This window comes from Euleptes europaea, chromosome 4, assembly GCF_029931775.1.
Source record: "Euleptes europaea isolate rEulEur1 chromosome 4, rEulEur1.hap1, whole genome shotgun sequence".
In the NCBI taxonomy this organism is placed as follows: Eukaryota; Metazoa; Chordata; class Lepidosauria; order Squamata; family Sphaerodactylidae; genus Euleptes; species Euleptes europaea.
The window spans coordinates 21,139,634-21,161,315 of NC_079315.1; the positions used below are offsets into that span (position 1 = coordinate 21,139,634).

The 21,682-nt window shown below is 43.3% G+C and overlaps 1 protein-coding gene across 1 annotated transcript in view; it reads left to right on the top strand.

The window, feature by feature from the left end:
• Positions 1-21,682, top strand: part of DNAH6 (dynein axonemal heavy chain 6) — a 258,559-nt gene that overhangs the window by 213,947 nt on the left and 22,930 nt on the right. The window contains exons 63-64 of the mRNA XM_056849234.1: positions 9,893-10,014; positions 11,232-11,361. Of these exons, the coding sequence (XP_056705212.1) occupies positions 9,893-10,014; positions 11,232-11,361 (252 nt within the window). The remainder of the gene's footprint in view (positions 1-9,892; positions 10,015-11,231; positions 11,362-21,682) is intronic.

Sequence of the window (21,682 nt, forward strand, 5' to 3'; positions counted from 1 at the left end):
AAAGAGAAAATATTTTATAGGAGTTTGTTTTTTATTTTATAGGGTTTTTTCCCCAGTGTACTCCAAAATGTTCTGTTGGAAAAAACTGAAAAAAGTCCACCGGAAACAAATCCCCCTCCCCAAACATTCAAAAATTTTCCAAGTTTTTTCCAGAGCTTTACGCCTCCACTATGTATGCAGTGTGTTGCAGTGATATAGCAACCACTGATTTTTTTTTAAGCCCTCTGGTAGCACCACATGGGGGGGGGGGAATGGTGACTGCTGGGGATGACTAAGGAAAGAATTCGCCTATGTGGACCCTCTCTTGCTTCTTTGACTGTGCCTGTATTCACAGTGGCACAATGGAGAATCTCTGCTGTGCAGAAGTAACCTTCGCCAGATCCAGTCCATTGTTTCCCCTTTACCGCGTGTTCCCAGTTTTGAGAGTTTTTAACACCTCTTTCATTGCATTCTGTTATTAACGTTAATTTATTTTAGAAACATTGTCTTCATGCCTCCTTTTCGGAAGTAATCATCTCAGGTACAAGAAGATTCTAACAGTGCAGTCCTAAGTGTGAACTATTGTGTGAACTATCCTACAGAATCTTCAGAAAGTTGAGCATCAATGTAATTCCAGATAGGTTCACTATAGCATTCATAGGGGGAAAGAAGGCAGCATGGTGTAACCTACCCCATCTCTTCAGATCTTGGAAGCTAAGCAGGGTCAGTAGTCGGATGGGAGACGATCAAGGAAGATGATGCAGAGGAACGCAATGGCAAACCACCTCTGCTTCTCACTTGCCTTAAAAAATTTTTTTTTAATTAAATGTAATATTAATACAAAAACAGAAGCTACCATAACAGCATCAGTTTACAAATAGCTAGCAAGCAATTGTCATCTGTCTAGTTTTGTACAAACTATTGGGGTATCTAAATAATTCTTAAAATGTGAAAGAAAATGAACCACAGAAAATGAAATGGAGAATCTTGTGGAAGAATGCTGGATTCCATTACCCGCCCCCACCCCCCCATGCAGAACAGCAATTGTTTCCCAGGCAGCTATCAGGTCTTTGGGTGAACTGGCAGACTGCCAGGGCAGGATGAGAGAAAGTAAGGCTGAGATCGAGGATATCATTAAATTTATACTAACACATGTAGGACTCATTAGAAGTGCCCCGTGGCACAGATTGGTAAGCTGCAGTCCTGCAGTCCAAGCTCTGCTCACGACCTGAGTTCGATCCCAACGGAAGTTGGTTTCAGGTAGCCGGCTCAAGGTTGACTCGGCCTTCCATCCTTCCGAGGTCGGTAAAATGAGTACCCAGCTTGCTGGGGGTAAAGTGTAAATGACTGGGGAAGGCACTGGCAAACCACCCCATAAATAAAAGTCTGCCTAGAAAACGTTGGGATGTGACGTCACCCCCATGGGTCAGGAATGACCCGGTGCTTGCACAGGGGACCTTTACCTTACCTTTTATCATTAGAAAAGGAGAAGCCTTGGGGAACAACATGCAGAAAGTGAAAGCACTACAACTGAAGCACTTGTTTACAGCTGGGAATTAAGTACCCATTTTTCAACACTTGTACCTCCTCCAGGCCTTGGGGGCTCTTGATGAATACATTTGTCTGAATTTTGTTAAATTATTTTGTAGACCTGGGGAAGGGGGCTACTTCTCACTTTGCTTTAAAGCATGTTTCTAGCAAGTTGGTTGAGACTTGATGGTATTACATATGTATCATTCATAGGAAATCAAATAGGGAGTTTGATTTGATTTTATTGTAATTTGTAAACTGCGTACGTCTGTGTAGGAAATCACTGGAAGAATATAAGCACTGCATTTTGCTGTGCTGTTTTTACATAGTCACTTTCCCGATTAGAGTGGCACGTTAAAGTCCTTAACATATATGTCCCAGTTCAAGGATTTTGGAGGTCTGCAGCCTTTACAGATTCTGAAGAGATTATTGCATATTTTATAAGCTTTGCAGTGAATTCTTAAAGTCTTTATCAGCTCATCCGAGCGTAAAGTACAAAGCTCTGAGAACTTTGGCAAGGTTTGCAGAAAGACCCCCATGTGGTCTTTGAATCCCATGGGCTGCGCTGCCTCCTCTTTAGCTAGCCAAATAGAAGTGGTGATAGGCATAAATGACCCATTTGTGTTGTTTACCCTGAGAAGATGCACCGCCCCCACATCCAAAGAAGTCTGCGTTTGTCCCTGTTTGCCTTTGACTAGCTTGTGAACGCTGCCAATTTGTAACTCGCTCTGCGTGATCCAACCGGTATCATAAGGAGCATCAAGCGTGCACGTCATCTGTGAACTAATGGCAATGTGGTTGTTGCTAGTGGGTGGCATAGAATTCTTAGCTGTATTTCATACGTACAGTTGGAAACCATCACCATGCAGGTGTAGCTGCGCTTAGAGCAGGTGCTATTTAGGCCATGGTAGCCTGGTATAACAGTTAAGTTGGCTCCTTGCAAGCCATTGTTCGCAAGCCAGGAAGCAGCTTTGGAATTTAAGAAGGATGTAGACAAGCTGGAACGTGTCCAGAGAAGGGCAACAAAGATGGTGAGGGTCTGGAGACCAAGTCCTATGAGGAAAGGTTGAAGGAGCTGGGTATGTTTAGCCTGAAGAGGAGAAGACTGAGAGGGGATATGATAACCATCTTCAAGTACTCGAAGGGCTGTCATATAGAGGATGGTGCCGAGTTGTTTTCTGTTGTCCCAGAAGGTCAGACCAGAACCAACGAGTTGAAATTAAATCTAAAGAGTGTCCATCTAGACATTAGGAAGAATTCTCTAACAGTTAGAGCAGTTCCTCAGTGGAACAGGCTTCCACAGGAGGTGGTAAGCTCTCCTTCCCTGGAGGTTTTTAAGCAGAGGCTAGATGTCCATCTGTCAGCAATGCTGATTCTATGACCTTAGGCAGATTATGAAAGGGAGGGCATCTTAGCCATCTTCTGGGGATGAAGTAGGGGTCACTGGGGGTGGGGGGGAGGTAGTTGTTAATTTTCTGCATTGTGCAGGGGGTTTGACTGGATGACCCTGGTGGTCCCTTCCAACTCTATGATTATATGAGCACATGCACTCCTTTCAGGAGAACATCCCCGCCCCATTCCCTTCCTGGCTTTGATCATGTTAAATGTGCTGATTCTCTAGTAAACCGTTAAAACCATAGCATGAAGTACATTTACAAAAAAAAACCAAACAAAAGCTTAGGCTCCTATTAAAAACCTTGTTGGTCTTCAAGATGCTGCAGGACTCTTGCACGTTTGTGCTGCGAGATACTAAGAAGTAGAAGAATTGGTTTTTATATGCCGACTTTCCCTACCACTTAAGGAAAACCCAAACTGGCTTACAATCACCTTCCCTTCCCCTCCCCACAACAGACACCCTGTGAGGTAGGTGGGGTTGAGAGAGTGTGACTAGCCCAAGGTCACTCAGCTGACTTCATGTGTAGGAGTGAGGAAACAAATTCAGTTCACCAGATTAGCCTCTTCCACTCATGTGGAGGAGTGGGGAATCAAACCCGGTTCTCCAGATCAGAGTCCACCGCGCCAAACCACTGCTCTTAACCACTACACCACTCTGGCTTACGTTGGCTCACTAATATTGCTATCTCCATGGAATTACGATTGTAAGGAAAACACACTTTGCATTAACTGTGGTTTGTAATGTGAAAACGTGGTTAATATCAGGACTGAAAGGGGGAAATCACACTGGAGAGAGGAGTCGTGGGGAAGAGGACATATAGCTCTGATTGGCTGTCAGTTTGCAAACCAGTAACAACTATCAAATGTACTTGAGAACGTTCCACTGCTTCTCTGTGTGGGGCATCTTCCAGCTTCCTTCATAACTCCCCTACTACAGTTCCACAGCTTTAGCCAGCAGTGGGAAAGCCTTAGGCCAGAGAATCATCTTTTTCCCCCCAGGGAGCCGAAGGTGGCACAATAGAAGCATCATTGCCCTTGGTGTGTGCATAGGATTGTCCTCTCAGTTGACAGGTTTCACCATTTTCATACTGCTTCATACATTGCAGCCTTCATTGCTGAGGGGCCGGAGACCTGCGAGCGTCCTGCCAGGCAGAGATCTGAATCTCCAAGAGGCAGGGATGTGTTGCTGGTGGCGGGGGCGATAGGAAAGGAGCTGCAGGGCAGTTTTCTTTTTTGTTCTGCGAGCCACAGGAGCTGCCGTGGCACAGACCCCATCGGAGGAAAACGATGACTCTTTTTCAACCTTCCAATGGAAGGATAAATGCAGAGAAGAAGATGGGGTTGAGGGAATTCCTAGTTGGTGAATGGCCACAAGAATAATCATATTAATTAAGTTAATAATAAGCAGAACAATTAATGATGCAGCACATTTTGGGTATGAGATCACTCTGCTAGCATAGAGCGTAGTAGGAAACCTGCCCAGTATGTTTGCACGGGCTTGAAATATTGGTTTATTAAAGATGGCAGGTCTGCATTTTTAATAAATTACTTATTGATTTTTAAGAGGAAAGGATTACTGTGTGTCTTAGGGTAAAGGGGCTGCAGTCTCTGCCTCCCAAGGGGGTCACTAGTCCAAATACTTAGAGAGAGCAATCATGTCCCCTTCATCTTCCTCTTCTCCAGACTAAACATTCCCCTCAGCCTTTCCCCGTAGGGCTTGGTCTCCAGGCCCCTGATCATCCTCGTAGCTCTCCTCTGCACCCGCTCCATTCGGTCCACATCCTTTTTGAAGTAAGGCCTCCAGAACTGCACACAATACTCCAGGTGCAGCCTGACCAATGTAGTGTACAGCAGAACTATGACATCTTGCGATTTGGATGTTATGCCTCTGTTGATACACCCCAAGGTTGCATTAGCTTTTTTTTTGGTCACTGCATCATACTGGCTGCTCATATTTAACTTACGGTCCACCCATACCCTAAAATCGTGTTCACACGCAGTGCTACCCAGAAGTGTATTCCCCCATCCAGTATGTATGTCCCTCATTTTTGTTACCCAGATGTAGAACTCGGCACTTATCCTTGTTGAATTGCATTTTGTTCACATCCACCCACTTTTCCAGGGTGTTCAGATCTCATTGAATTCTATTTCTATCTTCTGGTGCGTTCACTGCTCCTCCCAATTTGGTGTCATCTGCAGATTTAATGATTAGTCCCTCCACATCCTCATCCAGACAGTTTATAAAAATATTGAAAAGTACCGGGCCCAGAACCGAGCCCTCGGGCACCCCACTGGACACCTCTCTCCATTCAGATGAAATGCCATTGACAACTCATCTTTGAGTGCAGTTCTCCAACCAGTTCCCTATCCACTTAACTATCCTAGAGTCCAGTCCACAGTCCTTTAGTTTACCCATCAGAACATCACATCGTTAGTGTGACACTCTTAACCTTATGCAGTGCCCTTGATACAGGGATACTATGCATCCATCATGTACAGCCATATGAGTTTAGTTTAATTATATGACCACTTTTTTGCTCACAATGGGAAACTAAGGTGGCTTACGGTTGAAAAATTGATTAAAAACATAAGCAAAATATATTACAAACACTAAAATCCGAAAAACAGCAGAAAAACATATCAGGTAGGTTGAAAAAGGGAGAGGTGGTCTCTCAGGTACTTTAGACCCAACCTATTTAGAACTTTACAGGTCAACACAAGTATCTTGAATTGGATCTAGAAACAATCGAGAACCCAATCGAGAACCCAATCGAGTCTCAGTAGTCTAGCACTATCCAGTATTCCAGTACTAAATTCCTCAGCTGTCTTCAAAGGCAACCCTGTGTAAATTATGTTTCAGTAGTCTAGTTTGGATGTTACTGAAGTAAGAGTGGCAGTTTTATTAAGGAATGTCCACATCTGGCCTAAGCTGGAAAAAGGCACCTCTGGCAGATTTCTCCACCTGTCTTTTAATGGACAGTGAAGCATCCAAGAGTACCCCCAAACAGCGCTTCTGATCTTGAGGATAACCCCATCCACAACACGTAGGACAGTTTTTTATATCTCCTTTATTTCCAACCCACAGCACTTGCGTCTGCCTGAATTACGTTTCATGTATTCACCCTTAGGCAGTCCTTCACTGCTTCCAAAAGCTGTAAGTTTAGTATGTTCACAGAAACAGCTGGAAGGGATCTGAAGGATCATCTAGTCCAACCTCCTGGACAACACAAATGCACAAATACCTTTCTCTCCCCCCACTCCCCCAGTGACCCCTGCTCTGTGCCCAGAGGAAGGCAAAAAATTTCCAGTGTCCTAGCCAATCTGGCCTGAAGGAAAATTCCTTCCTGACCCCAAAGTGGTGATTTGCATTACCCTGGGCTTTTAAGAAAGGGCCATGAGAGCTGAGCACTGACTAATCCCTTCCTGCCGTCCCTCTCATGGTCTGCCTAAGTTCACAGAACCAGCCTTGCTGTCAGATGGCCATCTAGCCTCTGCTTTAAAACCTCCAAAGAAGCCCACCACCTCTCAAGGAAGCCTGTTCCATTGAGGAATTATTCTGACTGTCAGGAAGTTCTTCTTGATGTTTAGCCAAAAACGCTTTTGATTTAATTTCAACCCGTTGGTTCTGTTCTGACTTTCTGGGGCAACAGAAAACAGCCTCTCATATAGCTATTAAAAAGCATGGGTGACACAGTGGAACTTTGAGAAACCCCATAAACAACACCTTCTGGAATTTACCCTGTATGAAAGATCAAAACCAACATAGGACCATACTATGCAGGCCCGTTCTTGCCAGGCAGTCCAGAAGGATATCATGGTTTGATGATGCTGAATGCCAAAGGAAGGTCCAGGAGCTCTTAGAAGGGACCCACTTCTCATTAGCAATGTGGTGTAGAAAGTCTATCAGGGCAACCAAGGCCGTTTCTGTTTCATAAACAGGTCAGACTCCAGATTGAAACCATTTTCCCCAAGAACACCTGGGGTTGCACCATTCTTTCAAAACAAAATTTCAGGTCACAGTGTTACAATTATGCGGAATTCTTAACTTCTAGTGGTTAAAGACTGTTTCTTACCGATTCGATACATTTTGCACTTGGGTATTTGAGCAATTGGCTACAAGACTGAAAACGAGTCCTTCAGTTTCAAGTTCTCAGATTTGGTAGTTTCATCAGTTCCCCAAGTTAGATGTATATGTGTTAAAGTCAAAAGACACTATCAGGCCAAGTCGAATGATACAGATTTTCTTGGGATTACAGTTGGGACGGCCTCATGTTTAAATCCTCTTCTGCAAAGCTATCAGGACTAAAGCTAGGCTGGCATCCTTCCCCAACTCTTTTGGTTTCAGTATTGAAAAGCGTTGAGCCATGTAATGGCTGCACCTGCCATCTGAAATGATATGGTCTACCAAAACCTGCACTGGCATGACCATTCTCATGAGGTGTTTTCGCTCTTGGTCAGACCTTCGAATATTACTTCAAGGTCCAAAGAGATACAACATTCAAGTGAAGCACCCCCACCCCTAACTCTTTGTAATATTCTCCTTCCTGTCTCGAAAACGAAAACCGATCACGCAACACAGCTGGTGTTTCTCCAGATTCCCTGTTGCAGCTCCTTTATTGTCTCTGCCGGGTACACTCACTTACAGGCAGAAATGTTCTTGTTCGTTTTCCAACCCTGGGGAAGACACTCTTAGCAGTTTTCAGCTAAAAGTGTAATATTCCTGTCCATCGGTTGTGTCTAGAGGCATTCATTCTTGCGATCTCACTTGTACAAAGCCTGCTTTTATTGTTTGGAATCAGAAAGGCATACAAAGGCTCACAGAAGGCATCTTGATTGATTGTAAACTATCTACAATAGGAGTGAGTGGGCCAGAGAGATGCAAGTGGGATAGGTAGGGGTGCTTAAGATAATAGCATATACCTCACGAAGAGGTTTGGGCTTTGGAAGCAACCACAGCCAGCCTTTTCTGGCCTGTAAATTCTTTTAAGATAAAGAGACCTACTCATGTCACCAGCCTTTATTATATTTCTCCAGCGGATAGTTGGAGGGTGGGTGGGATGAAAGCTGGAAAGGTAATTGGGTTTCACTTTCTAGACTAGCGGTTCCATAACACTGTCAGGCAGAAATTATATCTGCCCACCTCTTGTAATCTCAGCTATACAAATCTTTCCTTCTCCAGGCCAACATGGTAAGTTAAGCTGTCAACACTCTGAAATTAAAAGACTCCCCTTAGTCCTTCTTCTATCAGCTGTCAAACACCTAAAAACTTCCCCAAGTGAAAAAACTGATTACGGTCTGTCCTCAAGTTACTTACTCAGAAATAGGGGTTTGGACTAGTAGCGCTAACTTAGTGGTAGGTAGATACAGATTTATTGTATATAGCCAAAAGCCATTACAATCAAGTAGACACAATCAAATCAGATTAAACAAGAAAACAATTAAAATCAAGTACAAAAATAAATGTAAATCAAATACAAATGTTGTCCCATTTAACTGCAATGCGGGCTCAAATTTTCCTGGCCTCTAGGGCAAAAAGAGACATATTGTAAGTGACAGGAGAGTCAGTATCGGACAGGATAAAAGAAAGTTTCTCCTGGTCACTAAAATAGGTAATCTTGGATAAAAAGGAGGCAAGAAATTTAGATCTGGGTTCATACTGCTAACTTTAGTAGGCTTTCATTGGAGACAGTCCTGGGGAATTGGGATTGAGGCTTGCCACCATATAGGAAACCATTAGCCTCTTGCCTGGAAAACCCTACTGGGTTGCCATAAGTCAGCTGCGACTTGACGGCACTTTACGCGCACACAGGGTTGGACACCCAATCAGGCATAGCATTTACTGAGCCAGTATCTCTCTCTGAGGTGGGCACTGCGCTTACCGCTTTTTAGGTCAGTTTATGAAAACTCTTTTGACTCTTTCCATTTCAAATGAGGTTTGTTCTATTTAAGCAGTGTTCCATGCAAGTGTCTCATCTGCTCTCTTTCCTGAGGCAACAAATAATTCAGTCATAAGGGTGCTTTTCCTACAGAAAACAAAAGGGAAAATTCCCATTTGTATCAAAACATTTTGTTCTTATTAAATGCTAAGACATACTAAAAATATAAATATTAGTTTTACTTTTAAAAAAACCAATTTGCTATTACTTCAGGCAGTCTTAATCTGACATATATATAACCCCCTTTGCATAAAAGATGCAACCTTCAAAGTGTGTTTGAAAAGAACTTTTGTTCTGATGTTTTATTATTTCTGGATCTCTTTAGAATGATGATTCACATATATTATATGAACAAGTGGGGGACATGTGAGAACTCATGGGGGATAATCTCATTTCTCAGTTCTCCCTTTCCCTCCCCACGGACAGTGCCTGTAGTCTCTCCCCTTTCTCTCTCTCTCTCTCCCACCTACCTACCTTTTTCTATTTCTTCCCCAACAGCCTCTGCCTGCCCCTCTCAATCGCTTTCCCTTTTCTGTTTCTCCCTCATCTTGTTTTCCCTTTTTGCTCCCCACCCCCCGCAGCTTTACCTTCTCTTCCCCCTATCTTTTACCTTTCTTAGTCTCTCTTTCTCTCGCCCTTCCTCTCCCATACTCACATCAACTGAGGCTTGGAGTCCTAGCAGTATTGGTTGGGGCTGCTTAGCAACCTCCAAAATGACCATCGAGGTCTCATAACACAGTCCTGTGAGATCTCAGTGGGTATTCAACTCTTAAAGCTACAGACGTTGCCTTGTGCTATTTTGGGGCAGTTTAACTTTCTAGGTTATTTTTTTTTAAAGGTTTCAGAATTTTTAATTGCAAACCTGAGGCTTCTCCCCCCATCTGTGGATTTTTTCGATCTGCACTATAAGGCGTGGTTCAAAATTAGATCTAATGAATATTATATAATATGTAGTACTATACGGTTACTAAAACATATGCATACATATAATGCATGTACTGTGCCATTTTATGTAAGTAAAATCTTTTAAATATTTTTCTTCTACATAACAGGTATATATTTTGCCCCAGTGGCTGATGGTTTGCAAGATTTTAAAGACTATATTGAAAATCTTCCTTTGAGTGATGACCCAGAAATTTTTGGGATGCATGAAAACGCCAATTTAGCTTTCCAGGTTTGTGAACTTCCATTTAAAATATATGTTTTTAGCTAATTGGGTTATGTTTTTTTTAATTAAAGGAGCAAATCGACTTAATGGCAGTTTGTTGAACAGAAATAACAAGCGGCAATTGCTAAGCAGTCCATTCTCGTCTACTGAAGGCGTCTTCGTCCCTGCAAAGTACTGAAAGAATTCTCTCTCGTTTTAAACTCTTTTGTAACAGGCTGCATTTTAAGGACTTGCCATATGATTTATTCTAAGTCTGCTGTTTGTTAATATCAATAGTATCTTTAGATGTTCATACATTAAGGAACTTTGAAGTTCTGATTACTGTGAGAATGGTTTCAAAGGTACTCTGACAGCCTGCTCAAACCAAATGCATTTAGCAGAAAAACAAATGCTTAGCAGAAGAGAGTTGCAGGCTCCAACCTCATGTGCCTTCCCAAGCAGAAGGACTGGGTTGTTGTTTTTTTAATGGTGGCATTGCACTTTTGCCTATGGTGTAGTATTCTCTGCAAACCAGTCTAGGGAAGCGATAAAATTAACTCTCGACAACATAAAGAGGAAGGCTGGCATAGTACCAAAAAGCCTCCCGTAAAATGCACATTCTTTAATAAACTGTGGCCCTAGAGGGCTAGATTCAGAAATTCTTATCATCAGCTTTTAAGGTAATTACTTAAAATCATTACATTTTAACTCTGTCTTCTTGTTATAGCTGTATTTGATAATATAAGGTAGAAAGTTTAATGAATAAGTTAAAAATATGCAGAGGAGAAATTGCCTGTTTCTTCCCAAAAAACACATTAAAAACTATTGTTAACTTCGTACAGATTGATGGGAACTATTAACAACTATTTCTATTCACTTTAATATTTTTATATTGAATCAAGAATAGAAACAAGAGCCAAGATTAATTCTCATATTGCTATGCTTGCACTTTTAGTAGGGACAAATGGCCGGGAGGGGGAGGGGTGCGATTCCAAGGCTTTTAACACCTTTCAGTTCTATAATGATATAAAATAGTCTGTTACTGACCATAATCACTTCACCAGTTTTTTAAAAAAGTTTTCGCTCAAAATAAAGTGAGGACGTTCTTATAATGACAAAGAAATTTATAGGAATATATGTAAATGTAAGTCATTATTTTGAACAACTCGTCTTAAAAAGTTACTAAGTTCCATGTTAAGTTGGAAGCATTGGCTTTTGATTTATTTCTCACCCCTTTTTTGCAGCGTAAAGAGACAAATACGTTAATCACTACAATACTTGAAGTACAGCCACGATCAACTGCGCAAGGATCAGGGAAAAGCAACGATGAGATTGTTCAAGAGCTTGCAAGCTCAATCCTGACCAAAATTCCTGGTATGGAAAGCACTGTTATCATACTTTTAATATGACTGATAGAGAATTAGGTTTCCTTGATTACTTTGACAAGGATATAATCACTTGTTAGAATTACACAATGATATAGTTACATGCATGCAATTTTGTTTAAACCATTGGGCTTAATCTGTTGGGACAGGACATGGAGTCAGGTCATACCAGCAGAAATACCCCTGTCTTTTGTGTGAGATATTAGAGCAATACTGGCATAAGACTTCAGACAAATCAAACAGAACATGCCACACAGCAAGTTTGTAGGCCTAGAAGGCAGTAATGATGGTGGCAAAGAAAGTTTTCTTCTCTGTTGAAGATTAATCTTGCTTTGCGAAGCTTTTCAGGATTTTTCGGGCCCTTCCAGTACACCCAGTTGACCCACTTGTGACCAGCTGACCAAAGAACTACTGTGTCTATAGCTAAGTTTCAGTTCTCTGCAATGAAAACACAGGCCGAGGTAATGTCCTGTGTATCATTTACTCAGCTTGTAAACTCTTGAATTGTTAGACATACTAGGCTGAATGAAGTATGTAGACATTTTATGTAGGTAATTAATTCAATAACAGTTCTATATGGCTTGTGGGCTCTAACAAAGACTGACTGATCCAGTTGTGACATCTTTGAAAGATTCAGTGCTGATAAAGATGTTTTCCACCTACGTCATCTGTCCTGAGTTCAGTGCTTTTGGGAAGCGGATTTTTTTCTTGTTTGCCCACTGCATTGTGGTACATTTGTGCACCTCCAGGAGTTTCTCCACCTTTTCCCCAAACTTTCTCAAACCTACTTTGCTCCAAAGTTTTGGGAAAGATCGCAGTAAAGCCTGAATGGCTGCTATGTGGGTGGTGTAGTGGTTAAAATCGGTGGTTTGGAGTGGTGGACTCTAATCTGGAGAACCGGATTTGATTCCCCACTCCTCAACATGAGCGGTGGACACTAATCTGGTGAACCGGGTTGGTTTCCCCACTCCTACACACGAAGCCAGCTGGGTGACCTTGGGCTAGTCACAGCTCTGTTAGAGCTCTCTCAGCCCCACCAACTTCACAGGGTGTCTGTTGTGGGGAGGGGAAGGGAAGGTGATTGTAAGCTGGTTTGATTCTTCCTTAAGCAGTAGAGAAAGTTGGCATATAAAAACCAAGTCGTCTTCTTCTTCTAAATTCTCAGCTGTCATTTTTTAAAAAGTAAGTCTTTATCTCCTTCCCTTGAGGAGATCTAAGGGAAAAAGTATATCCTCTCTAGGGCTAAAAATTTACTTTTTTAAAAAAAATTAAAGCTGGGAATTCAGAGAACCTGCTACACCTATCATTACAATGGTATATCAGTATGATATTCTAGTGCCATTTTTTTTAAAGCCTTGTTGGTATGGGGGGATCATTTCCAGGGGATTTGGGCAGAAAAACTGTCGGGAAACCTGCCATATAGAAGCCCCGTTGCTGCTGTGCCTTAATCAGCAGCTACACCATCAGTGGAGAAACCACAAAATCCTGCCCCTGTGTGGAAGACACAAAATCTCTCCATTACTCTCCAGTTGAGGATGTCCTCTGAGCGGAGGGTGACAGAGGCATCTGCTTGTCAGAATTCTGTGGATCATTTCTGTTTTGTCTTCTTGACTGAAGTGGACAGGATCCGTGGGCTCATGAAGGTCATCGCTTGTATACTTGATCCTTGCTTTTCTCAGTTAGAGACTGACAAGGAAAATTAGTATCTTGTTGGCTCAAGGTTGTTTTCCTAGTCAGCTGAAACAAGTGGTTGTATGACTGTTGCTAAAAAGACTTTCCCTAGATGATGACCTGCAAATTATCAGTCTATTTTTAACCTGCAAAGTGATATAGAAATGGTGGCGGCAGAGCAATTCCAGGCACATCTAGACGAGGCTTCTTCCCTTGACGTCTTTTACTATGGATTTTGGCCCCAGTTATGTGGCTCTGGTGGATTGTCTCCAGCTACAAATGGATGGATAGGGGCAATTTGCCCCATTTTAATTCTGTTAGATATATCAGCTGTATTTGACCCAATTGATAATTCTGTTTTATTGGCTCATTAGGACATGGTTTTGGAATATGTAATGCTGCTCTCCATTAGTCTCAGTCTTTTGTGTGAGAACTACAAAGAGCTTCCTTCGGAAGAGCTAGTTTAGTATCTTGGTTGTTATTGTGTGGTGTTCCCCAGGGTCCTGTTCTTTCCCCAGTGCAGGTTAATGTGTTTATGGTAATTTAGGCATGGGTACTTGGAGTCACGTTCGCCTCCTGTCTGACTCAGTTGTTCCTTGGAGTTCTGCATGAGTTTTCCGCCCATTAAAATTACCTTGCTGCCAGCCCTCGCAATGTCCGGGACTTCCCATTCCTCTGTTAACACGACTCTTCCCTCTCCCCTGAGCTCAGCCCAGCTGAAATCTTCATGCAGAAGGCAAAGCACTGGACACAGAAGCTTGCTTTCTCTCACAGCTAATCACAGCGTGTAAAGAGGCAAGGATTCAAATACTTCCTGCTTCCTTGGAGCTCCTTCTGAGCACAAGAAAGGCTTTTTAAAACTGAGGCTTGGATTTCTCCCCCCTTCCTTTCAGATTGCTCCTTCTTTTTGTTTTTTGTTCTTAAAATGCTTTTTTGTGCAGCAATTGGGTTTTTGGGGGGTGGGGAATTTTCGCTCACAGTGAGCACTGTGAAGTAAGCCAATTACAAACCAACATTTGAAGGGGCAGGACTTGATTTGAGCTTGGAGACTGCAGGTACATAGATTCCCAGCTGGAAAGTATGGGTCCAGCCAGCAACGAACCTCAGGTAAAACTCCCATGCATAAATGACCTATGAGACCTTTACAGTTTTGGAGCACTGTGTCATCAGTATGCTGATGGCACCCAGATATACCAAACCTCCAGATGCTGCTGTCTGTGGTTCTGAATCAATTTTTTTTCGGTTGGATGAAGGAGGACAAGTTAAAAGCAAACCCAGACCTGCAGGATGTGATGTTTGTTGGAAAGGCAGGTGTTTTTCAGGCTTAGACCTGTTCAGTTTAGAGGGTATCAATTTGACATTGTCAGATCACGTAGAAAGTTCAGTCCCATGGGGGGGGGTGAAAAGCAAATTAAAGCATTTCCCATGAGAGCCTCTTATCATCTAGTGGAACTTTTGGACTCTGCCCGTCTGGACTTTGCCTCCTGCACTGGACTCAAACGAGAACAGGAGGAGCCAAGGATAACCGCTGGGAAAGATTGCAGGGGGGGGGGTGTTCAGGGGACCTCAAGTATCACCAAATACTCCTGCAGCCCAGACCCCTTGGATTCTGAGGCCTTGGCCAAGGGGCCTGCTTCTGATGCTTCTGCACCAGGAGACATTGCCAACTGTCCACACCCTATGGTAGCCACCCCCTGCCCTCGTAGGGCCAGGCAGTGGACCACTATCCTCCTGGGTTTCTTTCCACCAAACAGGGTCAGTGGAGACAGTAGGCCCATGAGAAGCAGCCCAACAACAAAGAAGTGCCCGCCTTGCCACCTATGCTCCTGCCCCAGAGCCTGACCTCTACTTCTGTATACTTTGTTCCCTTTAGGAGCAGGACCACCTGAAGTCCTAGCAGGATGGGCGGGATGCTTCTCTTTCAGACCATTTAAGCCTTAGCCTGAACTGGGAGCCATACGTGACCTGGCTCGTGATTGTCTAGCCTATGAGTCTTGAGCCAGCTACCCTAGTTCCCGACTCAGTCTTTGGTGTCATCACAGGTGCTAGCCAATAGATGCCCACAACAGGTGGTTTTTATTCAACGTGCTGAAAACTCACAGAAGCATTTTCCCTCCCCCCAGAAAAAAATACCTTAGTTTTTTCGAGACGACAGAGGTATTGTCAATCCATCTTCACCGAACGCATACTGTAAAAAACTAAAATGGTCCACCCTCATTCCATCCAGTAAGAGACTGACATTGTGAGGAGGATATTTGATTGATGGGTCTCCTCCCCCTTTCCTGTGTTTTCTCAAAATGTATTTAGCAGCTAATCTTTTCAGACTTTTTGAACTGAAATAAAACTCTTTCAGAGTAATGATGTAGAACACTTTATTGCAAGTCAGCAGTACAGGGAGCTTTGTTTAGGAGACAATCACAGCATCATCCACCATTTGGTGATGGCTGCCATGAGAGTCCCTTTACTCATTATCTAGAGGGGTAGCCGTGTTAGTCTACTATAGCCAGAATGACTGCACTTATTAGGAGCCTGCCAACCATATGTATCAGGGGTGCATACTACCCACAGTCCTCGTGATATGCACAGTTGTCATGTTGTCTGATGGGACAATGTGTGGATTTTGCCTGCAAAAACACACTACACCAAATCCTGGTTTTTCAGAGTTCTGGTTCAGGTGTACCAAAGCTGAAAATCTGCAAGTTGCCCCTTTCAAACAAACAAAAGGGTGGAAGTGAGAGTTATTACAAACAGAGGCCAAATCTACTTTCCCAAATCATAAGTACGTTGCATAATACTGCAGAATGCAGATGAAAACAAAATCCACTCCAAAGAGTAAAATATCCACTCAGAGTAGGTGTAGACCACTCCCAATAGTTCATGAGTGAATAAAGTAGAATGGATCTGAACAGTGTATATAAGCCATTTACTTTTTGTCATGAACTAACCATCCCAGGTCCATACTGAGTGCTTTTAAATCCTCTTGTGAATTCCATCATAGCAGCAGCTTCTGCTGGAATATTGCAGCTTTTAAGTCTCTCATTGAATGTCCATTGAGGTTGAGGTGTTCCCGCACTGGTTTCTGAGTATTCCCCACTTTTTTTACTGTTGATTTATGGTGATACCGTAGCGTTTTCAAGGCAAGAGATGTTCAGAGGTGGTTTGCCATTGCCTTTCTCTGTTTAGGGACCCTGGTATTCCTTGGTGGTCTCCCATTCAAATACTAAGCAGAGCCGTCCCTGCTTAGCCTCTGAGGTCTGAAGAGATCAGGCTAGCCTGAGCTGTCTAGGTCAGGGCCATTTCCATTTTTAATATCTAATTTATGCCCATTCATTCTTTTGCATAGAATCTGGCCAGTTTGACCAGTTGCAGAAGATCATTGCTGGCAAATTATAGAATTATTGTGTTAGAAGATGTACAGATATATTAGCTGTTTATGGTGCCAGGTCCAGTGGCAGAATCACAGGTGGACACAGTTGGCTGAGGGTTTGTTGCAGAGAATAGTCCCTAGAGTTGTATCTTCCTTGGAAGGCCTACAGTGCATTCCTGAGGTGAGGGGCTGAAAGTTCTCTGGAGGCAGCGTGACCCCGCCACCAGCCTAAGTGGCCTCTTATTATGGAATAAGAGGCATTTACGCTGGTGGCGGAGGCAGTTCTGTCGGCGGCTGGGCACCGTGGAGTTGCACACCGTTTCTCCAACACCGCAGTCTCTTTGGGGCCTAAATCCCAGAAGAAAAATGTGGCACCAGCATGGGGAAAGTGTTCCCGGGGCATTCCCGGGGGCGGAGCTGACGGTAGTCAGCTTCCAAATCCCTTCCAGCCTGAGTACACCCCCTCCAGCACCAGTGTTGCTGTGCCAGGTTTTTCCTGGCGAAGCATCAATGTTTTCAACGGGGTTTTCTCCCCCATTGTTAATTTTTTGCTTTCAAACGGGTGGTTTTAAGCCTTGCAGTGGCTGGGAAACCTTTTTGGAGGCACTGTGGCGGCACCTCGGCCACACTGTCCTCAGCTGCTGCATGGCTCAAGAATGAGTTCCTAGTGTTACGGTAAGTCGTTGCTTCAAATTCAGCAACTGTCTCTAAGCATGGGCCAGCCTGTTCCTTAAGGGTTGTGAGAGGGAGGGATGATCTTCCAAGAAAGGCTGTAGATTATGTGCTTCAGTATGTTTCCAGTTTTAAATGCCGTTTATATGTCCAGCATGTGTGATGGGATCCAGAAAGTGCTCCTACTGCATGGACTTGTCCAGGCTCAGATTGATTGAAGTTGTTAAACTCCTGGTGGGATATCTTCAGGATCTCCTTCCCATGGGTCTCAGTGATTAAACCGTCATCAGTTAATCTTCAAGTAGAGCAGAGACACTTGGGGACAGGTTCTGATGAAGCATACTGAATCTCCCATAGACTACCGTGGGGCGATGCAGATACCCATGGCAGAGCCGTTAACTTGGACATCAAAAGCATCCCCAACTCTTTAATAGTTATGGGTTAGAATGAAGTCAACAAAGCTCAGCAGCCAGCTGTGTCATGACATCAGCAGGGAGAACATCCCTGACAGCTTGTAGTATGTTGGTGTAGGGATCCCGCATCATTGGTGGCCAGAATTGGGTTTTTAAGACGCCAGTGAATGGACTGTAGTTTTCTCGGGTAGTCTTGGGTGTACCCCAAACAACTAGGACTTCTGGTAGCCTACAGTCAGAGGAGCCCTGACCTGGATGGCCCAGGCTAGCCTGATCTCGTCAGATCTCCGAAGCTAAGCAGGGTCAGCCCTGGTTAGTATTTGGATGGGAGACCACCAAGGAATACCAGGGTTGCTGTGCAGAGGAAGGCATTGGCAAACCACCTCTGTTAGTCTCTTGCCATGAAAACCCCAAAAGGGGTCGCCATAAGTCAGCTGCGACTTGACGGCACTTTACACACACACACACACAGTCAGAGGATGAAGTCCCCGTAGCCAAATTTCCCAGTAATGCTTGCCCAGGAATCCTCATTTTGTAGATCTTGGGTACAAATAAAAGATTTACGGTCGAAGCTGTTGTCAGCGCCTCGTTTTTCCTCATCCCCTTTGACAATAATGTCAGCATTGTTTCTGAGATTCTAGATGATATTTCAGTCATTAGGAAATTACAGTCAAAGAGACTCAAGGGAGGTCAGGACATCCTGACAAATGGGAAGTGGGAAAAGACAAAGCTAATGATGGCTGACAGGAGAAGAGGAGAGAGCGAATTATTCAATCCACAGAGAAGATTAGAGCAACCGTGTATAGATGCACATCATGTCAGAAGGCTCTACAGAGAATTCATAAACATGGTTCGCAAACCACAGTGTGAACTCTTAATACTGTATCCTGGACTATGGTGAAGTCTGCCCTGTTGAATTGTGGGATACAGGTTCCCATTTTTCTTCTCCTGCTTTACAGTGGCTGTATATGTATTCTTCCTGTTGTTACCAAAATTGCTCTTTGGATGGGGAATTAGCTCGAGCAATCGGTAACTATGTATTTATTAAGCCGGGATCGCCCTATGTCTACGAGGGTTTTTCTCAGTGACTCCCCAAATAAAGACAGACTCAGGAATTCCAAATTAAAAGGTTTATATATATATATATTCATTCATTCAATGTTACAAATAACACACATACAAGAAACTAGGAATAAAGATAAAGGAGGTAAGCTAGAGACATTGAGGGAGTTATTAATTAGGATACTTTACCAATCTCTAGAAGTGGAGATGTTCCAAAATCCGTGGCATAGAGGTAGACAGAATACAGCGGGGGGGGGGGGGGAAGGGAGGGGTGTATGGAACTTAACACACGAGGGAGACAGGGCAGAGTGAAGGGGGAAGATCTGCACTGAGCCTTGTTGGGTAGGGCAAAATATACCCTTTTCTGGGGGGGGGGAGTGAGATTCTCCAGATGGCTCCTTCCAACAACAAAAAGAGATTAAAAAGACTTCAGGGTCAGAGATAGGGTGAGGTGGTAATTTGTTTACTAAGCTGGCATCCTTGATTTATACATCCTGAGATGGTCCTTCTCCGGAGGTTGTAAATCTTCACATTCCATGGAGGCGGCAGGGGGAACCCTTTAATGTAGATAGCTGAGGATGTTTTCCCACATGATACAGGAAGAGAGAGGGGGGGGAATGAGTATCAGAAGGAGGCGACGTGATGCTTTCGCCTTGCAATAATGGCTTCTCTTTGGCTCAGGCTTTTGGATCAAGAGGCAATCAGGGATCATGGCAATTCTTTTGCAGGTTCTGCAGGTGATCCGGCCTCTTGTCCTGGAAAGTCTTGCTTGTACAAAGCTGGGGAGAGCTAGCCCAGAGCAGCAGGCTATTAAGGTGCAGGCAGCGATGTTTCAAACAGTTCAGTGAGTCTCTGTTATGGGTGCCATCTCCAGGGCTGGAGCTTTTAGGTATCATAAGGTATCACTGTTGCAGACCTGTATGCAGATGGTTGTTGCGCGATTACAGTAATTCCATGAAAATGAGATAATTTTTCTTTGGAAGAGAGGTGTAAGATAGCAAAAAGACTAAATCCCATCAGTTATGAACCAATGGAAATAAATTTCCATTAAAATCTGATAGGTTGGGAAATATATAAAAGAAATCCAAAGGGCTGTCTGAATATATTCATTTCCTTTTGATCACATAGTTGTGACATAACATTCCTTGTATTTAAGGTGTTTGATGCAAATAGAATTTTAAGGCAAAACCAACTCCAAGTAAACTGAAAGAAAATAAATGTTCTATCAAAAACGTTCGTTTAATATCTCCAGAAAACAATGGAGGGCTTTAATGGAACTAGGATGTCTTTTGTTACTTGGGTATGAAATTGACTTGGGCAAAGGACGCAACCATCTTCTAAATACTTATGACAGTGAAAATCCATTTAAAATACAAATATTCTCCAGCATAAATCGTTATGCAGCCAAAACACAAACAGGTCAGGATGAATTATTGGCATGCAGTATTTTCTTTTCTGAATTCTAACCCCAGTGGGCCAGAGTGTTACAAAAAGTCTTTGTTGTATGTTACAATTAAAAAGGCATTTTCATTTCAGCTTTTAACAAAATGTTTGAAGAGGTTGGTTACTGAATCAGTTCCGAGATGCCAGATGTCTCCCATTTGGATTGTTAGATTACCTTGATGTAAATATACACACAAGGAAATCAATAACCATTTAATTTGGCAGAATATCTGGATATTGTGTGTGTGTGTGAAGTGCCGTCAAGTCGCAGCCGACTTATGGCGACCCCTTTTGGGGTTTTCATGGCAAGAGACTGACAGAGGTGGTTTGCCAGTGCCTTCCTCTGCACAGCAACCCTGGTATTCCTTGGTGGTCTCCCATCCAAATACTAACCAGGGCTGACCCTGCTTAGCTTCTGAGATCTGACAAGATCTGGCTAGCCTAGGCCATCCAGGTCAGGGTATCTGGATATTAGAGGTGGATAAAAGTAGTGATGATTACTAAATCCTAATACGATTTACGAGCCAGCGTGGTGTCATGGTTAAGAACAGTGGACTCTAATCTGGAGAGCTGGGTTCAATTCCCTATTCATCCACATGAAGCCTGCTGGGTGACCTTGTGTCAGGCCTTGCTCTCTACTAGCAGTATAGGCTGTTGGCCTGAGTTAGGCCAGTGCTTGGCTGAGGGTCAAGTTCTCATGCCTGTAATCTGTGTACAGTTTCCCCCGTCCTGTTTTCCCCAGCTCCACAGATGTTGGGACGCTGTTTAGTCTTTCTCTCTGGGAACTGCCTATCTTGGGATTGCTTGCTCATGTTTACTTCCCATGCCTACAATGCTTTATACCATGTACCTGCCAATGTTTCCTCATTACAAGCCTTACCTGTTTTTAGAGACAGTCAGTTTCTTTTATCTGTCCTATTGCTCCTAATAAAGTCTTACTGCTTCAGAGCTGCCTGCCTGGACAAGTTTGCTTTTGGGATGCTAGGGACAGACGCCTGAGCCTGACACCTTGGGCCAGTCACAGTTCTCTCAGAACTCTCTCAGCCCACCCAGAGGCAGGCAATGGCAAACTATCTCCAAACATTCTCTTGCCTTGAAAAACACTATGGGGTCTCCATAAATCAGCTGTGACTTGACAGCGCTTTCTACCACCAATAGGATTTAGGATCAAAAACAGCAATTAAAACACACAGGAAATTAAACAAACAGATACGGCTACAAACAAAACCTGTCCGCATCATGATCTTGTAGAACTGCCCTCATAGCTCCATCACACGCTGGTGCTCAGCGTCTCCACCCATTTTCTGATTAATTGCATCTTCATTGTGCAATTGTGTAGTCTCTGAGATTCTGCTAAGCTTTGTTTATCATGGCCCATATCCATCCCCTCCATAGGCTGTATGTGCGCATTTGCACTGACAAAACAGTAAGCCTCTCCAAACAATGGGAGAGTCAATATTAATCGGTAGAATTAATTTATTCATCACGAACTATAACTCTGACGTTTTAATTGGCGCCTTCCCCTGAGAAAGCAGTATTCAGTACAGATGGTATTGTTGTGGACAATTTCCATTAATCATTTGAAGCAGGCCTTGTGGTAAAGAACATCATATCTGTGTTGTTGAGCTGTTGTTTTAAACAAATAGCCACAAAATATCTCCTTAATCAAGTAATTAATCAAA